The sequence below is a fragment of the Branchiostoma floridae genome, chromosome 13 (assembly GCF_000003815.2).
Source record: "Branchiostoma floridae strain S238N-H82 chromosome 13, Bfl_VNyyK, whole genome shotgun sequence".
Classification (NCBI taxonomy): Eukaryota; Metazoa; Chordata; class Leptocardii; order Amphioxiformes; family Branchiostomatidae; genus Branchiostoma; species Branchiostoma floridae.
Genome location: NC_049991.1, coordinates 5,139,967 through 5,167,466, shown reverse-complemented (window position 1 = coordinate 5,167,466; position 27,500 = coordinate 5,139,967). Strand labels below are relative to the sequence as shown.

The 27,500-nt window shown below is 44.6% G+C and overlaps 2 protein-coding genes across 3 annotated transcripts in view; both read left to right on the top strand.

The window, feature by feature from the left end:
* Positions 1-2,568: 2,568 nt before the first annotated feature.
* On the top strand, positions 2,569-8,382 carry LOC118429144 (serine/threonine-protein kinase SBK1-like). Its single transcript, XM_035839556.1, has 3 exons — positions 2,569-2,871; positions 3,609-3,675; positions 5,529-8,382. Exon 3 carries the CDS (start codon positions 5,620-5,622, stop codon positions 6,616-6,618), a length of 999 nt encoding a protein of 332 aa, XP_035695449.1. The 5' UTR covers positions 2,569-2,871; positions 3,609-3,675; positions 5,529-5,619; the 3' UTR covers positions 6,619-8,382.
* Positions 8,383-9,381: 999 nt separating this feature from the next.
* The window catches only part of LOC118429143 (cytochrome P450 4F2-like), a 37,170-nt gene continuing 19,051 nt past the window's right edge, over positions 9,382-27,500 (top strand). For both annotated transcript variants that reach the window (XM_035839555.1, XM_035839553.1), the window contains exon 1: positions 9,382-9,508. In XM_035839555.1, the coding sequence (XP_035695448.1) occupies positions 9,494-9,508 (15 nt within the window). In that variant the 5' untranslated portion in view covers positions 9,382-9,493. The remainder of the gene's footprint in view (positions 9,509-27,500) is intronic.

Here is a 27,500-nt window from a genome sequence, read left to right as displayed (position 1 = left end):
CCTTACAAGCTGTTGGGTTTCTTTTGCTTCTAAAGCTTTTAAACGTGGAATCAATTGATTATCTCCAAGCATATGTTAGAAATCAAATCCTTAAGGGGGTGGTATGTAAAATTAAAAGACTGGGCTGTACCCTGACATCTGCTTGAAGAGTAGCTTTGGCTACACAAGCATGGTTTATTACTCACTAATTATAGTTATCTATCAGAGCGCTAAAAAGTATCAATTACCGAATGATTGCACACATTTTCTATCTTTAGGCCGGATACAAGTTCTCGCTTTCTCTTCCTATCATTCTCTATCGATCTGAAACGTAAGGCAGCATTGACTTGATTATAAGGATGACATCCAGGTGTTTCAATTTTCGGCCACTTCCAAAAAAAAGAAGAAGCCAAAACTAGTGTAATGCACACAAACAATTAACGAAGCTGCATAATGAACAAATCGCAAACATTCAGAAAACGTACTCATTTTGTCGATAATTTATTCCTCGCACAATATGTATTTTGGGCCCTAAGCGAAGTCTCCCATAGTCAAAGAAGTTGATGTGAAATTTCGAAAGAACAAAATAAAGAATTTATTGCATGATACACCATGTTCCATGCTCAGTCAGTTGTTAAGCCTTCATGACCACTTACATTTTAAAAGAAAAGCAACTTTTTGGGTGAGCCCAACTTTTGTTCGCACGCTCGCATCAGTTGTGGTGTGCTCAGGTGATGTCATCCATATAATCAAATCAGTACGGCCTAACCCAGGAAAAAGGGTCACCGTACATGTGTTTGTTGTCAACCCTCATTATCACTTCCGGAAGGTGACGCCGTTACCATGGCAACGCAAGGTAACTCTAGCTGATGCCCCCGGGCCATAGAGCGAAACACTACCGTAGTGTTTAAATAACAAAGTCCCACGGTAATATTGTGCTACATAACCCGTCTATTCCCTGAATTAGAACTTGAGAGTAATTTCAGGAAGTTAAATAGTAAAAACAGATAGAATTGGCCAGAACTATATTATATAAGTGTTTTCTTCCTTACACTTGCGCATTATTTTGAATAAAATTTTTAACGTGTGTTAGGCAATATCTCAGTTCCTCCTCTATTATTTCTCTACTTACTTCTGTTTATGATATTATCATACCTATCAGAAATATGACGTGATAGCATATATACGTAATTGTCCCATAAGAATTATTGTGAAAGACGTGAACTCATTTCTGACTCATTCTATTTATTGTAATGAGATATCAAAGATCATATCTTTATGTGAAAATCATTGAGAAATGAGTAACGATTTTACAAAATATTCTGTCTCCTCTTACGCTTGCTAATCATCGTAATGTTTTTAAATCATATTACTGGTATGTGAATGCATGGTTTCAAATCTATGGTCGGGGGAAATACGATATGGTGTTGTTTCTGACTCATTCTATTTATTGTGATGAGATATTAAAGATCATATCTTTATGTGAAAATTATTGAGAAATGAGTACTAACCATTTTTCAAAATCCTTTGTCTATATTTTGTCTCCCTTTACGTTTGTTTAATAATCGTAATATTTTAAAGCATATTACTTTTAATTTATTTCTTTTATTTGGATTCATCACATGGAGTGAATAAAAGGGCAAAACAGGTGCAAATGCACCTTTGGAAGCTGCTCTCCTTTACATAAAAACATGGCACAGCATAGACTATACAATAAAGAATGAAGGTGTGTGAAATTACTAGTATGTGAATGCTTGGTTTCAAATCTGTGGTCCGAAGAAATCCGATATGCTGTTGTAATTAAGATCCGGGGTAGTGCTAAGCTCTGACAGCATGTTTTGTACGCGGGGCGTCTCCCTCACGGCTGCTCCAACCCTCTGCATGGCGTCTGTTTGATAAATCGGCTCATGTAGACGGTAATCACTCTAGCCGGCTCATTGGGTAGCCTCGAAATCAGGCCTCCTTCGGTGGCTACTTTAATAGTAGGGCCTTGTTTTTCTTTCTGCCTACTTTTTCTGACGGGGCCATGTTGATAAATCGGCTCATGTTAGCGGTAATCACTCAGCTGGCTCATTGTGTAGCCTCGAAATCAGGCCTTCTCTTGTGGTGACTTTTGTGTCATCGTTTTTATGCCTACTTTTTTCCAGATTGCTACTTCTATCCATAAGACGGTTTGGGGAACTGGAAAAATAGCAGAAATTTGGCGAAATGGTAGAATAAATGTAGTTTACAAGAGGATAGGGCCGTTAATCCTAATTTCAGACATTTCTAAATTTCTTCCGCAGTCAAAAACTTCTTGGCAAACAATTGTTTCAGAGCTAAAGCCGGCAGAAAGGTCTGGTTTGGAGACTAAATTTCTACGGGATTATGATGGTCAAACCTAAGCAACTGTCGCTGTAAGTAGGAATTCTATTAAAAACATGGTTGCAAGACAGTACGCAAACAGTATAGCATAACACTAAACCGTACTATGAAAACGTCACCCGTAGTTTAGAGCCTGGGACGTAGAGACTACGTCATGATTATTCCCCGGCCCCTCCAAACAGTGACATCATGGGGGTCTAACGCGCAGGCGCCCCGGGCGAGCTACCCAAGCCTCTGTATCCATCAGTTGTGACCATAACACGACGTCCACTGTTGCTCTGTTCCCTGGTATCCCCTCTATATTTAGCCGCGCTATCGTATCATTTCTGATACTAAAAGAATCCAGGCTACGCGGATCTCACGGTCCCAGTCCGCAGACCGTTACAAGAAATTTTCCGGGCGGTGTAGGGGAGAGGATGGCGGGGAGACGGGAGTAAGCGAGGCCGGGAGGAAGAGCGTAACATCCTGCGGCCGGACACAGTACGCGTACTCCCGCCCACAAGAGTGTTGGGACCATACGAATACAAGGTGCGGTCGTATCTTACGATTTTCAGGGTTGAAAAACGCTCTACAATACACGTATCAAAACTGATACTAGATTTCTGTGGGGATGTGTATGTATATGATATTTATTCCATTGTTTCCTAGCCTACCGTAAAATTCAAGCGATAGCTTTGTTTGTAAGCGATATGTAATTATTCGCGGTTTAACAGTTTGCCATTGTGAAGGGTGTTAGCGCGTTGTCAATGGAAAAACACAGCACAAGCCAGAGATGTCATGTCATCGTAATTTTCAACACGCAGAATATTCCCGACCCGAACAACCTCTCTCTTAAATATGTATTATGATACAGCAAGCGCATATGTGGTGTGAAACCTGTTGTGATTATCATAATTATATCGTGTGTAAAATTAAAAACATTGTAAGGCTTCGGTTTGGATAAAATCAACAAGGAAGTGTGCAGATGTAATAGTACAAAGCGGAAACAATACAGCAAGAGTTCGCGGACTGGGTACGTATGACAAAACACATGTATATATGCACAGCGTACGGACAAAGGAAAGCGGGCGGGTGGTGGTTGGGTATGAACGGTTGGATGCCCCCCGCCCAGAGCCCTCACTACCCGTCACTACAGAACAAAGAACCGCTCGCGTGGATGGCACGCTTATACCATCCCATTCACACAGAAGAGTAAGAGGGGATTATCTTTTATGAACTGTGTTTATGGACCAACACTTATCACGCCAACTCCTTTGTTCCCACAGCAACTGCAATGACGAGAGAAACCTGACACGCAAGAAAACCTGGGCCACATTTTCCACGGTTGTCTTGGTAAGTCGTCAGTATATTTTCATACGTTCCCGTATATAATTTGTAATCATTATCCTTTTTTTCTCAGCCGTATTTCCTGGTGCGGTGGTGAACTAGATATTGTAGCCCACCCTTTGTTCTTTGTTTAAAAGGGTTTATGAATCATGCAAAGATGTTGTCGATATGGGTGGTGGCCATGTAGGGTGAGTATCGGAGCTTGCGTGAGCTCGAGTTATTTCCTACCCCAGGCGATATACCAGATACCTATTTTACATATATTTGGACACACTCGTGTCGTTTTATCAGATCGTCTGCGTTGTATTTGTTGCGTTATCGTTGGTGTTTACATGAATTGATAGGTAGAATTTTGCTGGTAGACTATCATGTGGCTTTTTTCTGAGGGGGGAGGGGCTGACATCTGTCGTGTTATTCCCCAAATGGGAGAAGCAAGGGCACCGCTTTTGAATGAAGCGATTGTTTTCGGTGTTGTTCCCTGGGACGACCGTATCTTATGCATAAGCGGGTGGCATTCCTCCCTCAAAATGTCCCCAGAACGGGGTAACCCTGTCCATGCCCTGTACATCTCATACCATATGGCGACACACTTGCCTTTTAATGTTGTTTTGGTCAAACTGGACAGAAAATTGCCGTCGCAAAAGGCGTTAAAGCCATATTTGTGAATACAGTTACGGCTGAGGTCAAAAATGCGGCTGAGGACGTTCTGTCGTATTGTCTGTAGACTTGTGTAATAAACCAAAATCGTTGTGACTGAAATTTGTTTTAAAGATTTCGTTTCGTCAGATTTGGCCATGAACTGTAATACAATACGTGACAGAATTCCCCTAATACTTTGGATGATAGAATGGAATTAGAACCTTTGAAACGTAACAAAAACAAATATTTCGCCATTCAAATAAACAAAGCACAAGTGGTTCGTATTGTTTTGCTGTCAAATATCTCAACTATGTCTTTATTTGAGATTGTTGTATGATTTGCTGAAATTCTTGTTTGTGTGTTTTGTTCTTAACTAGAAAGGAATCCAGTGAAATTTTCTTCCACGCCATAAAACAATCTGTCCTAATTTGTTTCCCCATCTCTAAAAGCGTGTGGTTAAATTTTACGACCTACCGTAATTTGGTCATGGTGTTACAAATCAACAGTTGCGGTTTACGGCACCGTGTCTATATTTTAATGTTATCGCATCTCGCTGAAAAATGTCGCCTAATCTTATAGGGCATTTGCTACCTCGTTTGTTTTCCCTCGTCTTTCGTCTTCCTATAGTGTTTCATTATCAGGCACTGGAATCTTCGTCCGGAAAATGAATTGGCAATCCAATCCTAGCGCGAGGATAGGTGGGGATCGTTCGTTGTTGATAGTTTTGTACCAGTCAGTTTCAGGTTATCAGACGAGCAAAGGGATTGTACATTATTCACAGGGGAGGGGGTCGTCAGAGCAAATGTCCATGGCCCTCCTTCCAAATCGATTTTTACCCCCACCCTTCCGTATCGTAGAGACCCTTAATTTTGTTAGATAATTGAACTCCATTGTTAGGCTATACACCTCTGAATTGACCCACCATTTTGTAACTAAAGACATTTAGTAATGTACTTTCATAGTGAGCAGTATAAAAATCCCTACAGTGCGGATGGCATTTCTTGCCATTTTAGGGCCTTGTGTTCCTTATTTGCAGTCATCACTTCCCTTTATGTATCCACAGTGTATAATAGGGGCCGACCCCTGTCGACGAATCCACCTAACTAGTTGACCGGTGTAATTCCCTGAGGTAACCGCCTAACAGCTGTACATGTCACCGTGGCAGTTTCTCACGTAGCGAGATACGAGTGTTTTAATCTTCTGTGTTCCTTTGTTTCCAGACGTTTGAAGAAGATTGGGCGGCTGAGTCAGTCAGCAGACGAAGGAGGTATTAGTCAACGCGTGTGGTTCTCAAGGAAGCAGACTACAGGGATGTCTCAAAACGCCAACAAGAACACCAACGCTTCCTCATCCTCGGGATTCGAACTTCCGAAGGTGGACGTGCACAGCCACTACCTCATCGTGCGGGAGGTAGGGAGGGGCACCTACGGGAGGGTGGACCTAGCGATCCACAAGGAAACGGGCACCAAGCTAGCGCTCAAATCCGTGCCAAAGCGAACCACCAGACTTCGTGATTTCTACAGGGAGTTCACGCTCAGCCAGTACCTCTCAGCCCACCCGTTCATCATAACAACCTATGACGTCGCCTTCCAGACAAAACATTATTTTATCTTTGGGCAGGAGTATTCTGCAGTCGGGGACTTGTTCGAGGCGATACCGCCACAGGAGGGCTTGCCCGAAGAGACGGCTAAACTGTGCGTGCAACAGATCGGCTCCGCCTTGGAGTTCATGCACGCTAAGGGACTGGTACATCGTGACGTCAAACCGGAGAACATTCTCCTCTTTGACCGAGATTGCCGGCGAGTGAAGCTGATGGATTTTGGCATGACGAGGAAGTGCGGCACGCATGTGAAAAAGATCAGCGGCACGATACCCTACACCCCTCCCGAGATTTGCCAGGCCGCCCACAACGACGGCTTCTACGTGGAAACCAGTGCGGACGTCTGGGCGTTTGGCGTGCTCATTTTCTGCATGCTAACGGGCAACTTTCCTTGGGAGAACGCGGAGGACAGGGACTGTTACTTCACGGAATTCGTCGGCTGGCAGAAGCGGACCACGAGCGGGATGCCCTCGCAGTGGAAGAAGTTCACCCCCCGCCTCATGAAGTTCTTCCGCAAGTCGTTAGAAATCAAACCCGAGAAGCGCTGTCAAATCAGGGAGGTTTACAAGTACGTCCACTACGACTGGCTACTACCGCCTCTCAACGGAAACCGGTGGGTACCGATGACGTCACCGACAGAGACAGGTAGCACGAGCACAGCAATAACTGATGACGTCGTGCAGCCATGCGCAGTAGAGGTCCTGTTATGAAGGAGTAAAGGATCACGGGAATTTAAAAAAATTGCGGTCACCATAGCCAAGCTTGAAAGAACACAGCTCTATTAAACTGTGCAAAACCGTTTTGCACTACCCAATAGGACAATAAACCTCTACCTATGGGGAAGAGCTAGACATAACTGAGAATGTAGCCCGAAAAAAGAAGCCAATCCAGAAGTTCTGTCTGTATGTGCTTCCAAAGTTGAGGTGTGTTACAGAATTCAGTTGTCATTGCGAAGAAGAAAAAATCGTCTATGTTCGTTAGATCAAAGGCTTTGACACGTGTATGTTCATCTGTGCAGTGATTGGTTGTTGAGGATCACGTGAGACTACCCTCTGTAGTTGTCATGTTAGCATTATGATAGCAGGTCCACAAAACGTTTTCATGCCGTGAAGAACAGAAAAATTGGCCAAGAAAAAAAAAGGATTCTACAAGCTATCATTTTGGCTCTAGGGGAGGGAATTGAAAATTCATAAAAGTGGGGAGTACTTACAAACCTATTGATGTTAAGAACAGAAAAAGAGAAAGCCCTGTTGCGTGACATCTATTGCTTCAAAAGAAAGTCCTTCTGCAAACTACGAACTCATTATTCCAACCACGCAACACGTACGGTGGATTTTGAAAATCACTCATCTGAAACAAAAAGTATTTTGAGAACCAGTCTTCGAATCAATCCATCGGTGAAAATTACTTTGAGCTATTATTAGAACCACAAACGCTATACTCCAGTGGCAACTAATTGTCTCTTGACGCAGGAGATGACGATTTCTAATCACGACGTGGCCCCAATTACCTCTGGGCGTGGTTACGTCCCATGCTTTAATCACATTTTAGTCCTCTCACTGACTTGTTCACTAGAAGAGCATGAGCCCAATCAGGTTCTGACAGTTGTTTCACACGGGCTTGTCATATTGGCGCCAAATATAAGTTCAGGGACTCATTTGGAATATCACCTTATTTTCCCCTTTGATAAGAGGTTGAAATGTCAGACGACTCCTTTCTCGATTTCAAAATTATGGCTAAACCAAGGTCGTTGCTTCCAATACTGTACCCCCCTCCCCCCCAAAATGGCGGATGCCATGTACCATGTTGCATGCTGTTTGTTGTAGAAGAATTGTATTCGTAGTGACACATGTAAAAGCAATTTTGCTGATTGGTCAATGCTGAGGATAAAGAAGAATATTTTTTCTCTTCAAAAGCGGTAAAGCAGACAAAGACTGTATACCATTGACTAAGTCTATTGCCATATAATATGACAGGGTATCAAAGAAACTATATGGCGTAGACTTATGGGACAAGAATCAATATGGTAAGAAAGACGTTGGGAAATGAAGAAAGGTATTGAAAATGTAAAAGAGTTAGTGTTAATTGTAACAAAAGGTACACTTAAGTTATTTTGTGGTATGGAATATCACGTAAAAAGAGTATACTTATGACAAAGATGGAAGAAACAGAACAATACATTGTGATTGTACACAGAGTCAGTAGTAGAGTGAAAGAAATAGAGCAGTCTTTCTGGCCGGAATAGTTGCACAGTAAGTACACCACTAAACAATCGTGTACTTTTGTATTTGGAAAAGAAGTGTCATTTCTCAGTGATCATAGCAATCCCTTGTACAGGTCAGCATTTGTCCGATATTTTTTGGTAGTTCGTGTAGACTTTTGTGACGGCCAAAAGAAACACATCCCAGTCCACTTGTAGACCAAACTGTACATAATATGACTGAACCAATAAACTGTCTGGATTCCAATAAGAATCGTTGTTGCTCCCCCTGCATTATTCAGCATTTCTCATGATAGAATTCATAAAATATAGAAATGAAAGAGAATTCATAAAATCGTAAAGCACTCTCTTGCTATATGCAGGATTTTGTTCAAGAATTAGCAGATTGCACAAAATGGAAACCTTTGTTGAATTTTGCATCACCATTGTTTTATTTGTCGTCCATACATAAGAGAACAATCTGTACTGTATATTTTAACTCCGCCCTCCCCTTTCTTACCCTCCTAGAGCAGCATTCAGTTTAAACCTAACACTATGATTATATAAGATAAAATGTGAACGGTAAACATATCCCTTTAAGAGCAGAAAGTATTGAAGCATACATAATTGTGTCAAATATTTCGAGAAAAAGTGAAACTCAGACACACGTACTTGACCTTAAATAACCTTCCTAAACAGGAAACGCAGTTGACAGCCTGAATAGAATCCCCAAGTGACTTAGAATGCCTTACCACGACAGTTTGTCTCTTGGGCGTAAGAGACATTTGGCAAACCACCATAACACAGAAGATAAGTCGAAAGCTTTTAACAGAAGCCGGTACTGAGTTTAACCCTTGACCTTGAGTGGGAGGGGGATAACCTTGACCTCTCCGTGTTCAAACATTTCCTCCCATGGTGCCTAACTAGTAGAGCTCCTATCTGGTTTCAACAATACGTGCTAAACCTATGTAAATCTCCTATAGGAGACTGCACAGTTGAAGGTAGCAGAAGATACAATGTTAGTATTTCGCCTATGGGAATTTACGATATTAGTGACCCAAAAGTAGCAAGGTTCGATGGTTCCAAAATTTATGGTAGACTGCACAAGAAAAGTACCAAAGCTGGATCAGTGTACGATTTACAAAATATATGAAAATAAGCTAAAGGTTGTCGGGTCGTTTTCTTTCTTAATACAAATCTAGACGTCACATAGCGGATGTCATTTGAACTGCAGCCGAACGCACAGCAGCTGATGGTATATCACTATCATCAGTATTCAAATGCAAATTTACACCGAACGAACAGGTATCCTAATCCAACTCGTACATACAGTATCTCGAAACTGACGCTCTGCCATTCATTGCTGCTGACGTGCACAGAAGAATATGTCAACGGCTTTTGTAAGTACAATGATACACTATTTTATGGCCTAACAACTATAAGTGATAGATATTGTATTCTGCGACTATGCGTATGATTATAAACTCCTAAACTGACCCCCCCCCCCCATTCTGGAAAGGTACTCGCCTGATCATGCGTCATATAAATCTGTTGCAGACAGTCGGCTATACTCTGTAAGGAAAGGAAAGGCGTTGGTAGGCCGTATATACGTATCTACAGCTTATCCACACACCCCTCTCTCCATGTATACATATCTTCGTCTTCGTCTTGTATACCCTCTAAAACCCCTGCTGGGGTGTCGCTGAGGGGGGGGGGGGAGGGGGGGTCGGCTTGCGGACTAGGGCAAGGCAGCCAAACCGGTGTGACAGCGATCTCGCCCCCCCTGTGATCTCGCCCCCCGGGGGGGCGAGATCACTAGCGTTTTCGCCCCCCTTTAGCGTTTTCGCCCCCCCCCCCAAAGCAGCTGGTTACTACATATTACAGGTGCGCTACATGGCACTATACTGCACCTGGGGAGTAATGTATATGGTGTGTTACCTGGTACCTATATGGCACCTTATTACCGTACCGTAAGATGTCATACCTCGAAAGTCGATACTATATTGTTCGGTGCAAACATAACATTGAAATGAAAAAGACAATTTTTGCAGCTGAGGTGGCATAAAAACAGTGCTACTGCGAACGTATAAATCAACACCGTCTATGGTATGGTACGTCAGCTATATGTTTTCAATTTGTCACAGTGTTTTCTTTCTTGTGCTGGAAACATTTCCAAAGCACTAACAAAAACACATGTGAATAATAGTTTCTCATTATAAACACTATCTACGCGCAAGTTGATATAGCTGTTGCTAAATGCTACACAAACACTGGTAAAGTACCAGTCGTAAGAAACACGGGTAAATGCATCAGTTCCTAAATACTAGAAAAAACAGTCATGTTGGAGGTGAAGATATCCCTTGGCCAGGTGCATATACCAAAATGTGCGTTATTCTAATTAATACCTAATATTTGCATAATTAATAAAGACATTACATAGTTATTTTGTGGTCACTTCATGGTAGAGACTTCATATTGGAGATATATAGGTTGCTTGAGGACAGGTGAATACAATGAAATACATCTTATGTCAAGACTCAGCTATATGCAATAATTGGAATACAAGGGACCCAACCCTCCTTGTCTGAAACAAGTTCAACTATCTTATTACCATGTAATTACGTTAATATTGATACTATGAATGGAGTTATGTATCAAACTCGTGTACTTATATCATTCTGAAACTGCATTTTGTGATTTATACCAATCAACTTCTAAAATGTCATGTAAACCCGTTTTTTTTGGGGGGGGGGCGAAATCGCTAAAGGGGGGCGAGGTAGGGGGGCGAGATCACTAGCCGGGGAGGGCGAGATCGCTAGTGATTTCGCCCCGGGGGGGCGAGATCGCTAGTGATTTCGCCCCCGGGGGGGGCGAGATCACGGGGGGGGGGGGCGAAATCGCTGTCACACCGGCCTTAATGGCCTCGACTGACGGGGCCTGGGCAGTGTGCCCCGGCAGTCTGTTCCACTCGGCAACCGTCCGAGGGAAAAAAGAAAACTTAAAACAGTCTCTTTTAGCTGTGGTTAACTGGTATTTAAACATGTGACTTCCTCTGGTTCTGCGTTGGGCAGGTTTAAGATACTGGGTTGGGGAGATGTATATACTACTAGTATATGTGTTCGAGTGTGCGTGTGTGTACGCGCGCGTTTGTGTGCAAGTATGTGTGCGTTTTTATACACTCTATTATAAATTTACATTCACTCTACAGCAGTATATATATATATACACACATATCATGCCTACGATCTACACATTGTGTGACTTACATATTACACGTATAGTATCGTTGAACAGATAATTTTACTGGAATTGATTTCTAAGAGATAGCGACAGGAAACAAATTACTGATTTCCCACAGCCAACATTACCATACAAATGTATCATATTATCTTACGAATACTCGCTCCAGAACAAAGGTGTGCTGGACGTTGAAATTGTGGGTAATAAAATGACTTAAACGCTTCATAACAACCACAATCCGGTATGAAACTGGTGAGCGAATAGTTGAATGAACGTAGTGCATGAACATAACTTGCGTCGTTTGGTCGTTCATTCTTAACTTTAGAAATAGCAATATACTAGTAAGTAAGAATGTGTGTTTTCAAAGGGGCTTTGGGAAGGTCGTTATATTGTTATGGCATCGTTATATTCAAAAATTGAGGATTTGTTTCAACCTCGGAGTCATGTTGTTAGATTTTTGCTGGTACCTTCCTAAAAGATTCTATCCATCATTTCTGCAAAGTTCTTGATTAGAAGCGCCGCCTATCGATTTGAAGGTAAAATATAGCGAACTTGTGACGCTGGCAATCCTCTTGGAGGTAGCAGAACACAGTTTTCGCCTGTGGGGATTTCTATAGTTAAGGGCCACAAGGTTGCTGGCTTCGACGTGAAAAAAATATAGTAGGGTGCACTTTAGGAATACCAAAAACGGATATGTTCGAGTATACGGTACAACAAGCCACAAAACACTAGACGAAAAGACCTAATATGTAGACGAATGCTGGCGGATTCCAATTTGCAACACCTGACGGATGCTGACGTATGCTGAAAAATGCTGACGGATCCCCAAAACAGTCACGGATCCCAAAAAATGACGGATCCTACTTACATCCGTAGGTATTCGTAACTCGCGGTGGATAAAAACACGGAACCTGTATACTTTGTGACGGATGCTAACCCAGCGTACGTATGGATAGTTCCGAAATCATGGATCCTTTACACATACATAACGCATTCGTTGGTATCCATTAGTCACTAACAGATTTAAACATTGCATTCGTATGAATACTTACTTTTAACGTATACGAAAGAATACATGGTTAAGATTCTTGTTTATCAGCGAAGAGTCTTCAACGTATACCAAGAATACGAATTTGCAACATCCTGACGGATGCCATGGATCCCAAAGATTACCAAAAATCACGGATCCAATACACATCCGTAACGCATTCGTTGGTATCTGTAACTCGCGGTGGATGCAAACGTTAAAAACGGAATTCGTATGCCTAGGTACTTCGTGGCGGATGCTAACACAGCATCCGTAAGGATACTCACTTTTTACCCTGTTTATGAGGAAAATATCAATTTTTAGAGTGGTCATCTTTCCCTCGTTTTGTACCTCGGATACCACAGTTTGTAACGTCAATACAAGTGAGACAAACTACGTTACACTAGATACCAGGATACTCGGATTCGTAAGGATGTGTAATGTGTTTTTATGCATTCGTTCATAAAAAGATTACTAAAATGCACGGATGCAAAAATAAATACAGAGTGGCATATCCAAGATATCCCAACATTACCAACAATGCACTGCTCCACTAGAGTCCCCACCAGTGCATTCTTGGTAACGTTGCGATATGTTGGATATATGACTCTGTATCTTTTTCATCCGTACACTGGAGCGGTGTTTTGTTGGTAATTCAATCGTTGTCTCTCTTACCAATCAGACGGCACATCAGTTAGTTTGAAATAAAGGGGAGATAGTCAGCATTGTAAGGAATTGAAAGATGAAAACGAACCCACTTTGCCAGACTTTGGGCGCAACCGCAAGCTCCTTTTTGGAAACACCGCCTGTCACAGAACTAGGTAGGGTGATGACTTAAGACTGTGATTGTAGCTTAGGCTTCAAGTTCCGACCTGGCACAATTGGTATGGTTGGAAAGGTTGCTTAGTGAGGAATTGAAAGATGAAAACCGCAATATATTCAGATACTTCCTTCTCGAGATATTCTTGAGCATACGGACCCTCTTTAGGCGCAACCGCTAGCATCTTTTTGGAAACACCGCCTGTCACAGCACTGGGTAGGGTGATGACTTAAGACTGCGATTGTAGCTTAGGCTTCAAGTTCCGGCCCGGAGCACTTGGAGTGGTTGGAAAGAACGCTTAGTGAGGAATTGAAAGATGAAAACCGCAAAATATTCGGATGCTTCCTTCTCGAGATATTCTTGAGCATACGGACCCTCTTTAGGCGCAACCGCTAGCATCTTTTTGGAAACACCGCCTGTCACAGCACTGGGTAGGGTGATGACTTAAGACTGCGATTGTAGCTTAGGCTTCAAGTTCCGGTCTGGCACACTTGGTATAATTGGAAAGAACGCTTAGCTACAAATTGAAAGACGAAAACCGCAAAATATTCGGATACTTCCTTCTCGAGATATTCTTGAGCATACGGACCCTCTTTAGGCGCAACCGCTTGCTTCTTTTTGGAAACACCGCCTGTCACGGCACCGGGTAGGGTGATGACGAAGACTGCGATTGTAGCTTAGGCTTCAAGTTCCGGTCTGGCACACTTGGTATGGTTGGACAGAACGCTTAGCTACAAATTGAAAGATGAAAACCGCAAAATATTCGGATACTTCCTTCTCGAGATATTCTTGAGCATACGGACCCTCTTTAGGCGCAACCGCTAGCTTCTTTTTGGAAACACCGCCTGTCACGGCACCGGGTAAGGTGATGACTTAAGACTGCGATTGTAGCTTAGGCTTCAAGTTCCGGACTGGCACACTTGGTATGGTTGTGAAGGTTGCTTAGTGAGGAATTGAAAGATGAAAACCGCAAAATATTCGGATACTTCCTTCTCGAGATATTCTTGAGCATACGGACCCTCTTTAGGCGCAACCGTTAGCTCTCCTTTGAAAACACCGCCTGTCACGGCACCGGGTAGGGTGATGACTTAAGACTGCGATTGTAGCTTAGGCTTCAAGTTTCTGCCTGTCAAGCTTGGTATGGTTGGAAAGGTTGCTTACTGAGGAATTGAAAGATGAAGACCGAAAAATATTCCGATACTTCCTTCTCGAGATATTCTTGAGCATACGGACCCTCTTTAGGCGCAACCGCTAGCTCCTGTTTGGAAACACCGCCTGTCACGGCACCGGGTAGGATGATAACTTAAGACTGCGATTGTAGCTTAGGCTTCAAGTTCCGGCCTGGCACACTTGGTATGGTTGAGAAGGTTGCTTAGTGAGGAATTGAGATATGAAGACCGCAAAATATTCGGATACTTCCTTCTCGAGATATTCTTGAGCATACGGACCCTCTTTAGGCGCAACCGCTAGCCCTCTTTTGAAAACGCCGCCTGTCACGGTAGCGGGTAGGGTGATGACTTAAGACTGCGATTGTAGCTTAGGCTTCAAGTTCCGGACTGGCACACTTGGTATGGTTGTGAAGGTTGCTTAGTGAGGAATTGAAAGATGAAGACCGAAAAATATTCGGATACTTCCTTCTCGAGATATTCTTGAGCATACGGACCCTCTTTAGGCGCAACCGCTAGCTCCTTTTTGGAAACACCGCCTGTCATGGCACCGGGTAGGGTGATGACTTAAGACTGCGATTGTAGCTTAGGCTTCAAGTTCCGGCCTGGCACACTTGGTATGGTTGTGAAGGTTGCTTAGTGAGGAATTGGAAGATGAAAATCGCAAAATATTCGGATACTTCCTTCTCGAGATATTCTTGAGCATACGGACCATCTTTAGGCGCAACCGCTAGCTCCTTTTTGGAAACACTGCCTGTCACGGCACTGGATAGGATGATGACTTAAGACTGCGATTGTAGCTTAGGCTTCAACTTTCTGCCTGTCAACCTTTTTATGGTTAGAAAGGTTGCTTAGTGAGGAATTGAAAGATGAAAACCGCAAAATATTCGGATACTTCCTTCTCGAGATATTCTTGAGCATACGGACCCTTTTTAAGCGAAACCGCTAGCTCTCTTTTGCAAACACCGCCTGTCACGGCACAGAGTATGTGATGACTTAAGACTGCGATTGTAGCTTAGGCTTCAAGTTCTGGCCTGGCACACTTGGTATGGTTGTGAAGGTTCCTTAGTGAGGAATTGAAAGATGAAAACCGCAAAATATTCGGATACTTCCTTCTCGAGATATTCTTGAGCATACGGACCCTCTTTAGGCGCAACCGCTAGCTCCTTTTTGGAAACACCGCCTGTCATGGCACCGGGTAGGGTGATGACTTAAGACTGCGATTGTAGCTTAGGCTTCAAGTTCCGGCCTGGCACACTTGGTATGGTTGTGAAGGTTGCTTAGTGAGGAATTGGAAGATGAAAATCGCAAAATATTCGGATCCTTCCTTCTCGAGATATTCTTGAGCATACGGACCCTCTTTAGGCGCAACCGCTAGCTCCTTTTTGGAAACACTGCCTGTCACGGCACTGGATAGGATGATGACTTAAGACTGTGATTGTAGCTTAGGCTTCAACTTTCTGCTTCTCAAGTTTGGTATGGTTAGAAAGGTTGCTTAGTGAGGAATTTAAAGATGAAAACCGCAAAATATTCGGATACTTCCTTCTCGAGATATTCTTGAGCATACGGACCCTTTTTAGGCGCAACCGCTAGCTCTCTTTTGCAAACACCGCCTGTCACGGCACAGAGTATGTGATGACTTAAGACTGCGATTGTAGCTTAGGCTTCAAGTTCCGGACTGGCACACTTGGTATGGTTGTGAAGGTTGCTTAGTGAGGAATTGAAAGATGAAAACCGCAAAATATTCGGATACTTCCTTCTCGAGATATTCTTGAGCATACGGACCCTCTGTAGGCGCAACCGCTAGCTCTCTTTTGCAAACACCGCCTGTCACGATAGCGGCTAGGTTGATGACTTAAGACTGCGATTGTAGCTTAGGCTTCAAGTTCCGGCCTGGCACACTTGGTATGGTTGTGAAGGTTGCTTAGTGAGGAATTGAAAGATGAAAACCGCAAAATATTCGAATACTTCCTTCTCGAGATATTCTTGAGCATACTGATCCTCTTCAGGCGCAACCACTAGCTCTCTTTTGAAAACACCGCCTGTCACGGTAGCGGGTAGGGTGATGACTTAAGACTGCGATTGTAGCTTAGGCTTCAAGTTCCGGCCTGGCACTCTTGTGATGGTTGGAAAGGTTGCTTAGTGAGGAATTGAAAGATAAAAACCGTAAAATATTCGGATATTTCCTTCTAGAGATATTCTTGAGCATACGGACCCTCCTTAGGCGCAACCGCTAGCTCCTTTTTGGAAACACCGCCTGTCTTTACACCGGGTATGGTGATGACTTAAGACTGCGATTGTAGCTTAGGCTGCAAGTTCCGGCCTGGCACACTTGGTATGTTTTTGAAGGTTGCTTAGTGAGGAATTGAAAGATGAAAACCGCAAAATATTCGGATACTTCCTTTTCGAGATATTCTTGAGCATACGGACCCTCTTCAGGCGCAACGGCTTGCTCTCTTTTGCAAACACCACCTGTCATGGCACCGGGTAGGGCGATGACTTAAGACTGCGATTGTAGCTTAGGCTTCAAGTTCCGGCCTGGCACACTTGGTATGATTGGGAAGGTTGCTTAGTGAGGAATTGAAAGATGAAGACCGCAAAATATTCGAACGGATACTTCCTTCTCGAGATATTCTTGAGCATACGGACCCTTTTTAGGCGCAACCGCTAGCTCCTTTTTGGAAACACCGCCTGTCATGACACCGGGTAGGGTGATGACTTAAGACTGCGATTGTAGCTTAGGCTTCAAGTTCCGGCCTGGCACACTTGGTATGGTTGGGAAGGTTGCTTAGTGAGGAATTGAAAGATGAAGACCGCACAATATTCGGATACTTCCTTCTCGAGATATTCTTGAGCATACGGACGCTCTTTAGGCGCAACCGCTAGCTCTCTTTTGCAAACACCGCCTGTCACGGCACCGAGTATTGTGATGACTTAAGACTGCGATTGTAGCTTAGGCTTTAAGTTCCGGCCTGGCACACTTGGTATGGTTGTGAAGGTTGCTTAGAGAGGAATTGAAAGATGAAGATCGCAAAATATTCGAATACTTCCTTCTCGAGATAATGTTGAGCATACGGACCCTCTTCAGGCGCAAGGGCTTGCTCTCTTTTGAAAACACCGCCTGTCACGGTAGCGGGTAGGGTGATGACTTAAGACTGCGATTGTAGCTTAGGCTTCAAGTTCCGGCCTGGCACTATTGAGATGGTTGAAAAGGTTGCTTAGTGAGAAATTGAAAGATGAAAACCGCAAAATATTCGAACGGATACTTCCTTTTCGAGATATTGTTGAGCATACGGAACCTTTTTAGGCGCAACCGCTAGCTCCTTTTTGGAAACACCGCCTGTCACCGCACCAGGTAGGGTGATGACTTAAGACTGCGATTGTAGCTTAGGCTTCAAGTTCCGGCCTGGCACATTTGGTATGGTTGGGAAGGTTGCTTAGTGAGGAATTGAAAGATGAAGACCGCAAAATATTCGAACGGATACTTCCTTTTCGAGATATTGTTGAGCATACGGACCCTTTTTAGGCGCAACCGATAGCTCCTTTTTGGAAACACCGCCTGTCACGGTAGCGGGTAGGGTGATGACTTAAGACTGCGATTGTAGCTCAAGTTCAGGCCTGGCACACTTGGTATGGTTGGAAAGGTTGCTTAGTGAGAAATTGAAAGATGAAGACCGCAAAATATTTGGATACTTCCTTCTAGAGATATTCTTGAGCATACGAACCCTCCTCAGGCGCAACGGCTTGCTCTCTTTTGGAAACACCGCCTGTCATGGCACGGGGTAGGGCGATGACTTAAGACTGCGATTGTAGATTAGGCTTCAAGTTTAGGCCTGGCACTCTTGGTATGGTTAGAAAGGTTGCTTAGTGAGGAATTGAAAGATGAAGACCGCAAAAAAATCGGATATTTCCTTCTCGGGATATTCTTGAGCATACGGACCCTCTTTAGGCGCAACCGCTAGCTCCTTTTTGGAAACACCGCCCGTCACGGCACCGGGTAGAGTGATGACTTAAGACTGCGATTGTAGCTTAGGCTTCAAGTTTCAGCCTGGCACACTTGGTATGGTTGGAAAGGTTGCCTATAGAGGAATTGAAAGATGAAGACCGCAAAATATTCGGATACTTCCTTCTCGAGATATTCTTGAGCATACGGACCCTCTTTAGGCGCAACCGCTAGCTCTCTTTTGCAAACACCGCCTGTCACGGTAGCGGGTAGGGTGATGACTTAAGACTGCGATTGTAGCTTAGGCTTCAAGTTCCGGCCTGGCACACTTGGTATGGTTGGTAAGGTTGCTTAGTAAGGAATTGAAAGATGAAAACCGCAAAATATTTGGATACCTTCGTATTGATATATTCTTGAGCATACGGACCCTCTTTAGGCGCAACCGTTAGCTTTCTTTTGAAAACACCGCCTGTCACGGTAGCGTATAGGGTGATGACTTAAGACTGCGATTGTAGCTTAGGCTTCAAGTTCCGGCCTGGCACACTTGGTATGGTTGTGAAGGTTGCTTAGTGAGGAATTGAAAGATGAAAACCGCAAAATATTCGAATACTTCCTTCTCGAGATGTTCTTGAGCATACCGATCCTCTTCAGGCGCAACCACTAGCTCTCTTTTGAAAACACCGCCTGTCACGGTAGCGGGTAGGCTGATGACTCAAGATTGCGATTGTAGCTTAGGCTTCAAGTTCCGGCCTGGCACTCTTGAGATGGTTAGAAAGGTTGCTTAGTGAGGAATTGAAAGATGAAAACCGCAAAATATTCGGATACTTCCTTCTCGAGATATTCTTGAGCATACGGACCCTCCTTAGGCGCAACCGCTAGCTCCTTTTTGAAAACACCGCCTGTCTTTACACCGGGTAGGGTGATGACTTAAGACTGCGATTACAGCTTAGCCTGCAATTTCCGGCCTGGCACACTTGGTATGGTTGTGAATGTTGGTTAGTGAGAAATTGAAAGATGAAGACCGCAAAATATTCGGATACTTCCTTCTCGAGATATTCTTGAGCATACGGACCCTCTTCAGGCGCAACGGCTTGCTCTCTTTTGCAAACACCGCCTGTCATGGCACCGGGTAGGGCAATGACTTAAGACTGCGATTGTAGCTTAGGCTTCAAGTTCCGGCCTGGCACACTTGGTATGGTTGGAAAGGTTGCTTGGTTTACGAATTGAAAGATGAAGACCGCAAAATATTCGGATACTTCCTTCTAGAGATATTCTTGAGCATACGGACCGTCTTTAGGCGCAACCGCTAGCTCCTTTTTGAAAACAGCGCCTGTCATGGCACCGGGTAGGGTGATGACTTAAGACTGCGATTATAGCTTAGGCGTCAGTTCGGCCTGGCACACTTGGTATGGTTAGAAAGGTTGCTTAGTGAGGAATTGAAAGATGAAGACCGCAAAATATTCGGATACTTTCTTCCCTAGATATTCTTGAGCATACGGACCCTCCTTAGGCGCAACCGCTAGCTCCTTTTTGCAAACACCCCCTGTCATGGCACAGGGTAGGGTGATGACTTAAGACTGCGATTGTAGCTTAGGCTTCAAGTTCCGGCCTGGTACACTTGGTATGGTTGTGAAGGTTGTTTAGTGAGAAATTGAAAGATGAAAACCGCAAAATATTCGGATACTTCCTTCTCGAGATATTCTTGATCATACGGACCCTCTTCAGGCGCAACGGCTTGCACTCTTTTGCAAACACCGCCTGTCATGGCACCGGATAGGGCGATGACTTAAGACTGCGATTGTAGCTTAGGCTTCAAGTTCCGGCCTGGCACACTTGGTATGGTTGGAAAGGTTGCTTAGTAAGGAATTGAAAGATGAAGACCGCAAAATATTCGGATACTTTCTTCCCTAGATAGTCTTGAGCATACGGACCCTCTTTAGGCGCAACCGCTAGCTCCTTTCTAGAAACACCGCCTGTCATGGCACCGGGTAGGGTGATGACTTAAGACTGCGATTGTAGGTTAGGCTTCAAGTTCCGGCCTGGCACACTTGGTATGGTTGGTAAGGTTTCTTAGTGAGGAATTGAAAGATGAAAACCGCAAAATAGTCGGATACTTCCTTCTCGAGATATTCTTGAGCATACGGACCCTCTTTAGGCGCAACCGCTAGCTCTCTTTTGCAAACACCGCCTGTCACGGTACCGTGTAGGATGATGACTTAAGACTGCGATTGTAGCGTAGGCTTCAAGTTCCGGCCTGGCACACTTGGTATGGTTGGGAAGGTTGCTTAGTGAGGCATTGAAAGATGAAGACCGCAAAATATTCGAACGGATACTTCCTTATCGAGATATTCTTGAGTAACGGACCCTCTTAAGGCGAAACCGCTAGGTCTCTTTTGCAAACACCGCCTGTCTCGTTAGCGCATAGGGTGATGACTTAAGACTGCGATTGTAGCTTAGGCTTCAAGTTCCGGCCTGGCACACTTGGTATGGTTGGAAAGTTTGCTTAGTGAGGAATTGAAAGATGAAGACCGCAAAATATTCGAACGGATACTTCCTTCTTGAGATATTCTTGAGCATACGGACCCTCTTCAGGCGCAACCGCTAGCTCTCTTTTGCAAACACCACCTGTTACCGCACCGGGTAAGATGATGACTTAAGACTGCGATTGTAGCTAGCTTAGTTTTCAAGTTCTGGCCTGGCAATCTTGGTATGGTTGGAAAGGTTGCTTAATGAGGAATTGAAAGATGAAGACCGCAAAATATTCGGATACTTCTTTCTCGAGATATTTTTGAGCATACGGACCCACTTTAGGCGCAACCGCTAGCCCTCTTTTAAAACACCGCCTGTCACGGTAGCGGGTAGGGTGATGACTTAAGACTGCGATTGTAGCTTAGGCTTCAAGTTCCGGCCTGGCACACTTGGTATGGTTGGAAAGGTTGCTTAGTGAGGAATTGAAAGATGAAGACCGCAAAATATTCGAACGGATACTTCCTTCTTGAGATATGCTCGAGCATACGGACCGTCTTTAGGCGCAACCGCTAGCTCCTTTTTGAAAACAGCGCCTGTCATGGCACCTGGTAGGGTGATGACTTAAGACTGCGATTATAGCTTAGGCGTCAAGTTCCGGCCTGTTCTAGTGGAGGCACTTAGAAAGGTTGCTTAGTGAGGAATTGAAAGATGAAGACCGCAAAATATTCGGATACTTCCTTCTAGAGATATTCTTGAGCATACGGACCCTCCTTAGGCGCAACCGCTAGCTCCTTTTTGCAAACACCCCCTGTCATGGCACAGGGTAGGGTGATGACTTAAGACTGCGATTGTAGCTTAGGCTTCAAGTTCCGGCCTGGTACACTTGGTATGGTTGTGAAGGTTGTTTAGTGAGAAATTGAAAGATGAAAACCGCAAAATATTCGGATACTTCCTTCTCGAGATATTCTTGATCATACGGACCCTCTTCAGGCGCAACGGCTTGCACTCTTTTGCAAACACCGCCTGTCATGGCACCGGATAGGGCGATGACTTAAGACTGCGATTGTAGCTTAGGCTTCAAATTCCGGCCTGGCACACTTGGTATGGTTGGAAAGGTTGCTTAGTAAGGAATTGAAAGATGAAGACCGCAAAATATTCGGATACTTTCTTCCTTAGATAGTCTTGAGCATACGGACCCTCTTTAAGCGCAACCGCTAGCTCCATTTTAGAAACACCGCCTGTCATGGAACCGGGTAGGGTGATGACTTAAGACTGCGATTGTAGGTTAGGCTTCAAGTTCCGGCCTGGCACACTTGGTATGGTTGGGAAGGTTTCTTAGTGAGGAATTTAAAGATGAAAACCGCAAAATAGTCGGATACTTCCTTCTCGAGATATTCTTGAGCATACGGACCCTCTTTAGGCGCAACCGCTCTCTTTTGCAAACACCGCCTGTCACGGTACCGTGTAGGATGATGACTTAAGACTGCGATTGTAGCGTAGGCTTCAAGTTCCGGCCTGGCACACTTGGTATGGTTGTGAAGGTTGCTTAGTGAGGAATTGAAAGATGAAAACCGCAAAATATTCGAATACTTCCTTCTCGAGATATTCTTGAGTAACGGACCCTCTTAAGGCGAAACCGCTAGGTCTCTTTTGCAAACACCGCCTGTCTCGTTAGCGCCTAGGGTGATGACTTAAGACTGCGATTGTAGCTTAGGCTTCAAGTTCCGGCCTGGCACACTTGGTATGGTTGGAAAGTTTGCTTAGTGAGGAATTGAAAGATGAAGACCGCAAAATATTCGAACGGATACTTCCTTCTTGAGATATTCTTGAGCATACGGACCCTCTTCAGGCGCAACCGCTAGCTCTCTTTTGCAAACACCACCTGTTACCGCACCGGGTAAGATGATGACTTAAGACTGCGATTGTAGCTAGCTTAGTTTTCAAGTTCTGGCCTGGCAATCTTGGTATGGTTGGAAAGGTTGCTTAGTGAGGAATTGAAAGATGAAGACCGCAAAATATTCGGATACTTCTTTCTCGAGATATTTTTGAGCATACGGACCCACTTTAGGCGCAACCGCTAGCCCTCTTTTCAAACACCGCCTGTCACGGTAGCGGGTAGGGTGATGACTTAAGACTGCGATTGTAGCTTAGGCTTCAAGTTCCGGCCTGGCACACTTGGTATGGTTGGAAAGGTTGCTTAGTGAGGAATTGAAAGATGAAGACCGCAAAATATTCGGATACTTCCTTCTCGAGATATTCTTGAGCATACGGACCGTCTTTAGGCGCAACCGCTAGCTCCTTTTTGAAAACAGCGCCTGTCATGGCACCGGGTAGGGTGATGACTTAAGACTGCGATTATAGCTTAGGCGTCAAGTTCTGGCCTGGCACACTTGGTATGGTTAGAAAGGTTGCTTAGTGAGGAATTGAAAGATGAAGACCGCAAAATATTCGGATACTTCCTTCTAGAGATATTCTTGAGCATACGGACCCTCCTTAGGCGCAACCGCTAGCTCCTTTTTGCAAACACCCCCTGTCATGGCACAGGGTAGGGTGATGACTTAAGACTGCGATTGTAGCTTAGGCTTCAAGTTCCGGCCTGGTACACTTGGTATGGTTGTGAAGGTTGCTTAGTGAGAAATTGAAAGATGAAAACCGCAAAATATTCGGATACTTCCTTCTCGAGATATTCTTGATCATACGGACCCTCTTCAGGCGCAACGGCTTGCACTCTTTTGCAAACACCGCCTGTCATGGCACCGGATAGGGTGATGACTTAAGACTGCGATTGTAGCTTAGGCTTCAAGTTTCGGCCTGGCACACTTGGTATGGCTGGGAAGGTTGCTTAGTAAGGAATGGAAGGATGAAAATCGCAAAATATTCGGATACTTCCTTCTCGAGATATTCTTTAGCATACGGACCCTCTTTAGGCGCAACCGCTAGCTCCTTTTTGGAAACACCGCCTGTCATGGCACCGGGTAGGGTGATGACTTAAGACTGCGATTGTAGCTTAGGCTTCAAGTTTTGGCCTGACACACTTGGTATGGGTGAAAAGGTTGCTTAATGAGGTATTGAAAGATGAAGACCGCAAAATATTCGGACACTTCCTTCTCGAGATATTCTTGAGCATACGGACCCTCTTTAGGCGCAACCGCTAGCTCCTTTTGGGAAACACCGCCTGTGATTGCACCGGGTAGGGTGATGACTTATATTTAAGACTGCGATTGTAGCTTAGGCTTCAAGTTCCGGCCTGGCACACTTGGTATGGTTGGGAAGGTTGCTTAGTGAGAAATTGAAAGATGAAGACCGCAAAATATTCGGATACTTCCTTCTAGAGATATTCTTGAGCATACGGACCCTCTTCATGCGCAACCGCTAGCTCCTTTTTGGAAACACCGCCTGTCACGGCACCGTGTAGAATGATGACTTAAGACTGCGATTGTAGCTTAGGCTTCAAGTTTTGGCCTGGCACGCTTGGTATGATTGGAAAGGTTGTTTAGTGAGGAATTGAAAGATGAAGACCGAAAATATTCGGATACTTCCTTCTCGAGATATTCTTGAGCATACGGACCCTCTTTAGGCGCAACCGCTAGGTCTCTTTTGCAAACACCGCCCGTCACGGTAGCGGGTAGGGTGATGAGTTAAGACTGCGATTGTAGCTTAGGCTTCAAGTTTTGGCCTGGCACGCTTGGTATGATTGGAAAGGTTGTTTAGTGAGGAATTGAAAATGAAGACCGCAAAATTTTCGGATACTTCCTTCTCGAGATATTCTTGAGCAACCGGACCCTCTTTAGGCGCAACCGCTAGGTCTCTTTTGCAAACACCGCCCGTCACGGCACCGAGTATTGTGATAACTTAAGACTGCGATTGTAGCTTAGGCTTCAAGTTTTGGCCTGGCACACTTGGTATGGTTGGAAAGGTTGCTTAGTGAGAAATTGAAAGATGAAGACCGCAAAATATTCGGATATTCCTTCTCGAGATATTCTTGAGCATACGGACCCTCTTTAGGCGCAACCGCTAGCTCCTTTTTGGAAACACCGCCTGTCATGGCACCGGGTAGGGTGATGACTTAAGACTGCGATTATAGCTTAGGCTTCAAGTTTCGGCCTGACACACTTGGTATGGGTGGGAAGGTTGCTTCATGAGGTATTGAAAGATGAAGACCGCAAAATATTCGGACACTGCCTTCTCGAGATATTCTTGAGCATACGGACCCTGTTCAGGCGCAACCGCTAGCTCCTGTTTGGAAACACCGCCTGTGATTGCACCGGGTAGGGTGATGACTTATATTTAAGACTGCGATTGTAGCTTAGGCTTCAAGTTCCGGCCTGGCACACTTGGTATGGTTGGAAAGGTTGCTTAGTGAGGAATTGAAAGATGAAGACCGCAAAATATTCCGATACTTCCTTCTCGAGATATTCTTGAGCATACGGACCCTCTTTAGGCGCAACCGCTAGCTCCTTTTTGGAAACACCGCCTGTCACCTTAGTGGGTAGGGAGATGACTTAAGACTGCGATTGTAGGTAAGGCTTCAAGTTCCGGCCTGGAATACTTGGTATGGTTGGAAAGGTTGCTTAGTGAGGAATTGAAAGATGAAGACCGCAAAATATTCGGATACTTCCTTCTCGAGATATTCTTGAGCATACGGACCCTCTTTAGGCGCAACCGCTAGCTCTCTTTTGCAAACACCGCCTGTCACGGCACTGGGTAGGATGATGACTTAAGACTGCGATTGTAGCTTAGGCTTCAAGTTCTGGCCTGGCACACTTAGTATGGTTTGAAAGGTTGTTTGGTGAGGAATTGAAAGATGAAAACCACAAAATATTCGGATACTTCCTTCTCGAGATATTCTTGAGCATACGGACCCTCTTTAGGCGTAGCCGCTAGCTCTCTTTTGCAAACACCGCCTGTCACGGCACCGGGTAGGATGATGACGACAGACTGCGATTATAGCTTAGGCTTCAAGTTTCGGCCTGGCACGCTTGGTTTGATTGGGAAGGTTGCTTAGTGAGGAATTGAAAGATGAAGACCGCAAAATATTCGGATACTTCCTTCTCGAGATATTCTTGAGCATACGGACCCTCTTTAGGCGCAACCGCTTGCTCTCTTTTGCAAACACCGCCTGTCATGGCACCGGGTAGGGCAATGACTTAAGACTGCGATTGTAGCTTAGGCTTCAAGTTCCGGCCTGGCACACTTGGTATGGTTGGAAAGGTTGCTTATAGAGGAATTGAAAGATGAAGACCGCAAAATATTCGAACGGATACTTCCTTCTTGAGATATTCTTGAGCATACGGACCCTCTTCAGGCGCAACCGCTAGCTCTCTTTTGCAAACACCACCTGTTACCGCACCGGGTAAGATGATGACTTAAGACTGCGATTGTAGCTAGCTTAGTTTTCAAGTTCTGGCCTGGCAATCTTGGTATGGTTGGAAAGGTTGCTTAGTGAGGAATTGAAAGATGAAGACCGAAAATATTCGGATACTTCCTTCTCGAGATATTTTTGAGCATACGGACCCACTTTAGGCGCAACCGCTAGCTCTCTTTTAAAACACCGCCTGTCACGGTAGCGGGTAGGGTGATGACTTAAGACTGCGATTGTAGCTTAGGCTTCAAGTTCCGGCCTGGCACACTTGGTTTGGTTGGAAAGGTTGCTTAGTGAGGAATTGAAAGATGAAGACCGCAAAATATTCGGATACTTCCTTCTAGAGATATTCTTGAGCATACGGACCGTCTTTAGGCGCAACCGCTAGCTCCTTTTTGAAAACAGCGCCTGTCATGGCACCGGGTAGGGTGATGACTTAAGACTGCGATTATAGCTTAGGCGTCAAGTTCCGGCCTGGCACACTTGGTATGGTTAGAAAGGTTGCTTAGTGAGGAATTGAAAGATGAAGACCGCAAAATATTCGGATACTTTCTTCTCTAGATATTCTTGAGCATACGGACCCTCCTTAGGCGCAACCGCTAGCTCCTTTTTGCAAACACCCCCTGTCATGGCACAGGGTAGGGTGATGACTTAAGATCCAGTTGTAGCTTAGGCTTCAAGTTCCGGCCTGGTACACTTGGTATGGTTGTGAAGGTTGCTTAGTGAGAAATTGAAAGATGAAAACCGCAAAATATTCGGATACTTCCTTCTCGAGATATTCTTGATCATACGGACCCTCTTCAGGCGCAACGGCTTGCACTCTTTTGCAAACACCGCCTGTCATGGCACCGGATAGGGTGATGACTTAAGACTGCGATTGTAGCTTAGGCTTCAAGTTTCGGCCTGGCACACTTGGTATGGCTGGGAAGGTTGCTTAGTAAGGAATGGAAGGATGAAAATCGCAAAATATTCGGATACTTCCTTCTCGAGATATTCTTTAGCATACGGACCCTCTTTAGGCGCAACCGCTAGCTCCTTTTTGGAAACACCGCCTGTCATGGCACCGGGTAGGGTGATGACTTAAGACTGCGATTGTAGCTTAGGCTTCAAGTTTTGGCCTGACACACTTGGTATGGGTGAAAAGGTTGCTTAATGAGGTATTGAAAGATGAAGACCGCAAAATATTCGGACACTTCCTTCTCGAGATATTCTTGAGCATACGGACCCTCTTTAGGCGCAACCGCTAGCTCCTTTTTGGAAACACCGCCTGTGATTGCACCGGGTAGGGTGATGACTTATATTTAAGACTGCGATTGTAGCTTAGGCTTCAAGTTCCGGCCTGGCACACTTGGTATGGTTGGGAAG